At 42.2% G+C, this 7321-nt stretch overlaps 4 protein-coding genes across 4 annotated transcripts; 3 read left to right on the top strand and 1 right to left on the bottom strand.

Moving 5' to 3' along the window:
- Nucleotides 1-31: 31 nt before the first annotated feature.
- DI09_166p10 (uncharacterized protein) lies at nt 32-1390 on the bottom strand (the record flags this gene model as incomplete). The annotated part of the gene is made up of 1 exon (XM_013383485.1): nt 32-1390. The coding sequence occupies one exon, from the start codon at nt 1388-1390 to the stop codon at nt 32-34; it is 1359 nt and encodes a 452-aa protein (XP_013238939.1).
- A 111-nt stretch (nt 1391-1501) lies between these two features.
- Nucleotides 1502-2470, top strand: DI09_166p20 (uncharacterized protein; the record flags this gene model as incomplete). Its single annotated transcript, XM_013383486.1, has 1 exon — nt 1502-2470. One exon carries the CDS (start codon nt 1502-1504, stop codon nt 2468-2470), a length of 969 nt encoding a protein of 322 aa, XP_013238940.1.
- Nucleotides 2471-2780: 310 nt separating this feature from the next.
- DI09_166p30 (uncharacterized protein) lies at nt 2781-5129 on the top strand (the record flags this gene model as incomplete). Its single annotated transcript, XM_013383487.1, has 1 exon — nt 2781-5129. One exon carries the CDS (start codon nt 2781-2783, stop codon nt 5127-5129), a length of 2349 nt encoding a protein of 782 aa, XP_013238941.1.
- Nucleotides 5130-5455: 326 nt separating this feature from the next.
- DI09_166p40 (uncharacterized protein) lies at nt 5456-6703 on the top strand (the record flags this gene model as incomplete). Its single annotated transcript, XM_013383488.1, has 1 exon — nt 5456-6703. One exon carries the CDS (start codon nt 5456-5458, stop codon nt 6701-6703), a length of 1248 nt encoding a protein of 415 aa, XP_013238942.1.
- Nucleotides 6704-7321: the final 618 nt, after the last annotated feature.

Here is a 7321-nt window from a genome sequence, read left to right on the forward strand (position 1 = left end):
CTTGTTTATTCTAGATGCAGATTATTAATGATTACAACGGCTCCCTTTTGATAAAACATGCAATGAAGAAGGCAATAGAATCCATCATTAGCATGTGCTTTTCACTAGGGTCATAATCAATTTCAGGGACAAATCTAACACACTTTTGTGCATACTCAAAAGAGAGTGAAGTGTAAGGCTCTGGAATACCTCTTCTTACTTGAAGTGGAACGCAAATTTCTTCCAGACAAAGCGGTAGATTGGAAAGTGCCCAGGACACGACCTCTTCATTTTCAGCGGGAGAAAGCGTGCATGTAGAATAAACAAGTGGAGATCCAACGATTAACATGTCACAGACACTTTTCAAAAGACGCTTCTGATATGAGGAAAAGTTTTCGCCTCTCCATGGGGCAGACGAATTTTCAATTGATTCGGAGGAAAAAATAGGTCGCTGCCCAATTCCAGAACACGGAGGGTCTAATAGAATTGCATCAAACGGATCCTGAGATAACTTGACCACATCTCCCTTGATAACCGTGATGTTCGTGCAATTTGAGGATTGAAGTAGATTTTCGCACGCCTCTACTTTTGGACGGGAATGCTCAACAGCTACTATTTGAGCTTTCGGGAATAACTCAGATAGGTGTTTGGTTTTACCCCCGTAGCCAGAACAAGCATCTAAAACCCTTCCATCCCGTCGCTTGCATGCATTAAAGAGGACTCTTGAGGTAACTATGGAAGGAAGATTCTGAAGATAAAAGTGAGAAGACCGAGATGTTATGGGAAATAAAGCTGTCAGCATTTGGACAGCCGGAACGCCATTTCTTGTCTTTTCCAATTTTAGCTTCATAATAGCCTCTCTTGATGGAGTAGCTGGGATACCGAGGCCAAGGAAAACCAAGTTTTCCAGCGAACGAACCCGCTCTCCAACTAAAAAATGAGATGTTTTCTCTACAAACACATTTACCAGGTTCCTTTGTGAATTATAGCGGCAAAAACTATCGGCCGTAATAATTCCGGGGGCATAAACATTAGCTCCCCTACATACAGCCTGACCTGTATGCTTATCGACAATCACATTTGGGAGATCACATTGAACCTCTGCAGCTGGTGTTCGGGTGCAGATAAAAATCACTTCTGGAAATTTCTCTGCATCAATCCATGCATCAAATTTGGAAATAAAGCCTGAAACCCCAATATCTGTCATATCGACAAGGCTTTGATGTAAGGATTTTAACTCAGAACGCACTTCATCCAATGCTGAGTTGAGCGAGACGTATTTGCTCAGATCTACTCTGATTGTCGTAAGAGCAGGTGGCCGAAATAAAACGGCATTAATAAGCAAAGCAATAGGATCAGAACATTCAGGGTACACCGTTCGATACCATTGGATTATCGGTTCAGGAAACATCATAAAATGACTCCTAGTCCAATCAAAATCAATGTAAAATATTCGCACCTATTAGTAAATATACTTCATTAAATGGTCTAAATTTTAGCTTTCTCAAGTTTGTTAACTGAAATGACACCTAAATCTAAACGCATCTTTGCTTCTGTAATTTCGCTTGCTGCTTTTGCTGTGATTGCGGTTATCCTATATATTTATGTCCCGATCGATTCATCCCCTTCAACATTGGCCTCAACGACTACAAAGTCAGCTGTTCAGACCGGAGACTTACAAGAAATGAAACCGCTATCTTCGCTGTCAAATGCTACATCTTACGTGGTAGGACTTGCGGCTAACGGAACATCTTCTTTTTTTAATGTCTCAAATACGATTAGAGACTCGCTTCCCCTTCCAGCGCTGATACCAGATGATAGAAAACCCCTTGTGAGGAATGTGATCGTTATAGGTAGTTCTATTACAGCAGTAGCTATTATATCCTTTTTTGCGTACAAAATTCACAAGGTAAGAGCGCTAAGACATGCTAGAATGTTGCGCAGTCATGGTATCTTGGGTATCATCCCTTTTATTTCATCCGCGGTTTTTAGACAACTCTCTGGGGCCTTGATGGTGCCACAGGTGTCGTTGACTCTTGGTACTATTGGAATTCTTTACTTTGCCTTGTGGTGGAACTTTGGACTGTCACGCCTTTCATCCTACCTTGTAATTTCGATTATGAGTGGCATCGGAATCTCAGCAAGCGCTTACTTTATATCCAAGCAACTCGGCCTCTATAGACCTTCCGCCATCGTGAGCCTGATCTCAGACATAAGCAATGGTGTTGGAGATTCATTAACTGCCAGGATAGCTGGAAATATTGCCACTGTTCCCTTTTTGATTATCGTTCCTCTTCTCTTTTTCATTGGTACTACTGCATATGCTAATTCGCTTATACAATACGGAGAGACGTCTTCTTCTCTCATCTCCATCTTTGGATTGCTAAAAGCCATTGTTTTCAGCTGCATATATTCCGTGCTTTTTGTGGCAGCTGGAACTATAGCTTTAATAATTAATGTAAACTTCATTTCAAGGAATCCTGCTGCCTAGCCACCATTTTGAGGATGCCTGTGTGTGCCATACATGCGCACCAGCTTTTCAATATTTAACGTTTCAATAAAAAATTAATTGTTTAATGAATTTAATAGGAGTCCACCACACGTTACTCCAGTCTTGGACTCTTTTTACGGCCATTTCAGCTGTGTCTGGCGGGGCTTCCCGGAGGATCTATTCATCAGCTAGAAAAAATAGTTTAAATCCGTCATATACGGCATTCCAGTCCCTCAATTTACAAAAGACGCATGAATCGAATTATGTCCGCTTATTTAACATCTTACAACTTTATTCAGACGCATCAAAGATGAACTCCATAGGGACATGTAGCAAGGTCATCGATTCTTTGTCCTGCTTCATATCAATTTCAGCAGTTGCGTGCTTCGCCTTGGATATTTACGATAGGATGAGGCCATTTAGCGAGGTCTCGATTGAAGAAAAATTGAAGATTCTTCGCGTGCTCGTTTTGAATGATAAACAATCTGTTTTGGGAAGCGTTTATTTGCCCTTTTTGTGTAAAGGTTCCGAAAAGCTAGCCGAAAATATTCGGACACATTACATTTCAGCTGGAGTTTGCAGCTCTTTTATGAAAAATCACATTGCCCGAGTGAGGAATTTTCTCGCCACGATCTCACTAGCCGAAATAGACAATACGATTTTATCTTTTCTCCTAAAAAGAGCAACCTATAATGCCCAGGCTGTGACCTCAATATTGATTCCTGCCATGGAATTCATTCCATCCATCTTGTTGACTCCACAAGTGATGGAAGTTGTCTTGAAGCAAGCCCTTTTAGTTACCCCGCCACATTCTTCCCATGCGGAGGGTTTGAGTAGGTTATTAATTGAAAGCGAAAAAGCTCTTCGCGAGTCGTCCACAGTCCTTTCGAAAACAGTGGCTCTTCAGAATCTTTCGCAGTTGCAAAGCAGCGGAAAGTTTCGACGTATCATCGAGCTTGCGGGCGAGTATTTTCATAACTGGTATGGTCTTGCTCTTTTAGGCGACTACTATTTGCTCTACAAGAAACCCAGTGCTCCTATTCGGATTCCTCCTGATGAGAGATTCTGTTCACGGCTGACCCGGCTTACAATCAACGCTCTTTTACATGTAGAGGACGTGAAGGGAATGAAAGACTTCCTACTCGAGCTTGGACAGCATCTGTTGCCGGATACCATTGCCAGCGCTCCGCTTGAAAACCTGCGAAGCGTTGCTCCCTATGTTCGTATTGGCGCTGTGAAGGTATTTTGTGAATTTTGTGACAAGTTTAAAATTGATCCCCTTCCAAATCCGGTCATTTTTGACCATTTGGTCCAGGCTCTCGCGCTACTTGAAAATTCAGAGTTTTTGCAACAGAAATCCAGTCCTCCTAAAACGGAGGAGCCTCATAAATTTGATAATCACCAATTAGGGGTATCCAATACACATCGGTACCATGATCTTATGCTTGGCGAATCGCCAATTTCCCTGATCCATCTTCTTGATGCTAGTCGAACCCTAGAGTTGCTTTGTGACAGTCCCATTCATCGACAATCGCTTATACGAGCTCTGCTATATCAAGCCGTTCCACGCTCCATGGTGGGCATCAAACTACCCTTTATAAAGCTTTTGAATCTTTTAAGATCGGTCGACCCGGAGCTAAAAACACAATGGCTTGGAGGTGGAGGCGGAAAAAATTTGTACATCACACAGTTTCAGAAACATCTGAACTTTATTGGCGATTTTGATGCTGCTGAGCTTTTAAATTACTATGGAAGTGAGGAATGGCAAAGTGTAGTCCTGACCGGCAACGATCATCACCACCACCATCCAACTGGCAATGGTCCTTCATTCGGACCAACGAGGCGGACTAGACACAATGTAGCCGAGAAAGACATTTTGCTTGCGCTGGGATTGCCTGCAAAGAGCGTACAGAGGCTTTCTACTAATGGAGGACCAGAAAGCCCGCCTCCGTTGCTTTGGGATCTACTTTTTTCCTGCTTTACTAAAGTATTCATGATCCGAACGGGGCTCCATGCACCCATGTCTCGCTTCTATGCTGACTTTAGAGAGCTGATTTCAATTGAAACGCTGCACTTTCACTCGGTGGCCGTTCTTCTTTGCTCCCATCTCCTTCTTCTGAGGATGAACGAGGTTTTTGAGATTAGCAAGAAATGGCTGCACGGCTATAATGGCCTCAAGCGAAAAGATTTGCAAAAAGGGAAGCACGGAGACAGCAGCAATATCAAAGTATACCACAAGCGATTTCTTTCCGATCTGGAGATTCTTGAAGAATTACAATCGCTCTTGCCTATTTGGAGCCAGTTTATAAGAGACTTTGAAAAGAGGACATGTGGAAGACCTTTCCCGACAAACGAGGAAAACTCGCTTATTATTTTAGATTTACTATCAGCCATGAACGTCCCTGTAAAGAAAGAAATCATTCAAGCGTTAACTGATGATTTTCTTATCAAATGTCCTACAATCCAAGACGTTAGGAAGACAGCCAAGGATCTTCACATCCGCCTGAACGGAGATCAGGGCACAGAGGTAGATTCGGAAATCAGAAGACTGCTTTGTCTGGTTCTGGCAATCCCTCCGGAGATTGCCCATTTTAGACATCGCTTTTACCATTATTTATTTGAGCGTAAAAAAGGCTTTTTGGACAATAAAAGCAATTAATTAAAGAAATTTATTTTAGATTGCCTGGCATGTCTCATTGGCTTGTATAGCCATCTGCTAAGTCAAATTAGAATATTGCTTTTTGCACGTCTAAATTCTATTGGCTACAAAAAATAAATATCAGTTTAAAACGCCAAAGGCTTTAGTCTCGATTTGGAGCCCTGTTCTGTTTTACACCGAAAGCAGCCATAGCGATTGGGCCGTCTAATAGTTGCATTTGATTGATGTGTTTTGAGAAGCTCTTTAATATTTTTTTTGGTAAGGTTTGCCATAATCGTAAAGGGGAGAGTGACATGCATCATCATGCGTGTACGCAGAAGCCCATAATGATGCCAAAAAAAACAGCCTCGCCACCCTGGAAATCGATCGCTGAATACAACTCAAAAGAAGCCAAGATGTTGTCCGCTAAGATCGACAGGAAGCTGCAGGCAGATCGGATCATATCTGAAATGGAAATAAAACTTCTTCTTCTCGGAACCGGCGAGTCTGGAAAGTCCACAATTATGAAGCAAATGAAGGTGATTCATAATAACGGATATCACAAGACAGAGCTACTGGCCTTTAGGAGGGATATTCATCGCAATCTTCTGGAATCCATCCAACAGCTTTTGGCCTCTCTTTCCAGCTTGTCTATTGACATTTGTGACCTTGATCGGCTGGATGTGTCGCCTTTTTTTCATCGACGTAAATATTCGATGGAGGAAAAGATTGCTTTTCAAAATGCAGTCGCCCTCATACTGCGCGCGCAGACCTCCGCTTGCGACCGAATTGGAATAGGTAGCAATGGAGGCACTCCCCCTCCATCATCGGCCTCTGTCCTCTCAGCAGCAAATGGAAGAAACTGGGATCTCATTGATCGGCCGATGGCCGATGCAATAAAGTTGCTTTGGCGGACGACTGGGTTGCGAAAGCATTTTGACAAGCTTGCGCATTCGAGCTATATCCTATGCCAAGCCCCTTACTTTCTGGATAATGTTGAACGGATAGCGATGCCGGGATATATCCCCACCATTCAAGATGTGCTCCGCGCACGAATCAAGACAACAGGCATTTCAGAAACACGCTTTAGAATCAGATCTGGCCACTACTCCCCCTCTGTATGTATGATCGATGTTGGGGGCCAAATCTCGGAAAGGAAAAAGTGGATCCACTGTTTTGAATCCGTAACAGCGATCCTGTTTTGCGTGTCGCTTTCGGAATATGACCAGGTGTTGCTAGAAGATCCCTCTCAATCCAGATTTTTAGACTCCCTCTTGCTATTTGAGAGCATTGTCAACTCCCAGTGGTTCAAAAACACGATTATCATTTTATTTTTGAATAAGATTGATTTATTCAAGAACAAGCTTGCAGTTTCTCCTCTTTCAAGCTACTTTGAAGATTATGACGGGCCTCCAAATGACTTTGAGCATGCAGCCACCTTTATCCAGACAAAGTTTCTTGCTTTAAACCATTCTGGCTTGCCAATATATACGCATTTTACCTGTGCCACAGATACCCGGCAAATAGAAACCGTGTTTGCCGCCATTAAGGAAGCAATTCTCAGTAGGGCGCTCAAAGAAACAGGGCTGTTGTGATTGTATTGGTGTTTGGGTTGTCTTGGTTTGGTTGATTGAATTGGGGCCGCATTGTATTTAATAAATTTGTTTTATTAATTGGCAGTACCTCAATGTGTTTGTAAAGCTTTGGGTTAACAAACTCAGCGCATGATATTAAATAATTTGACATTAATTAAAATTGTGTGTGATACCGATTAGGATTAAACTACGCTTTTGATTGGCCTTTAAATTTTTTATGAGTAAGCTCCAAAAACAACTTCTGTTTCTCGAGTTGGCAGTGGCTAGTATCAATGGCTGCTTTTGTGATAGCAATACTGCCTTAAAAACTCAAAATCGGACATCAAATCCAGACTTAGATCTAAGAAAGGTCCAATCTCAACACATTCCTGGCGTCGCCAACATTCTCACCAACAAAAAACATAAAGGGCTACAGATGGAGCGCCCTGTTGATAATACAGACGTTTCATCTGAAAAAAAGGATGCAGATCGCAATGTGATTGGCATTTTGGCCTTTACAAAGAACATCTTTTGTATCCATAAAACCTTGGTTGATTTTTTCAACGGCTTCTCCCTATTTACTTCATGCATTCCATCCATTATGCCATCATATAAGACCATATGCTCAATTAAACATTC

This window comes from Mitosporidium daphniae (assembly GCF_000760515.2).
Source record: "Mitosporidium daphniae strain UGP3 chromosome Unknown contig-166, whole genome shotgun sequence".
In the NCBI taxonomy this organism is placed as follows: Eukaryota; Fungi; Microsporidia; genus Mitosporidium; species Mitosporidium daphniae.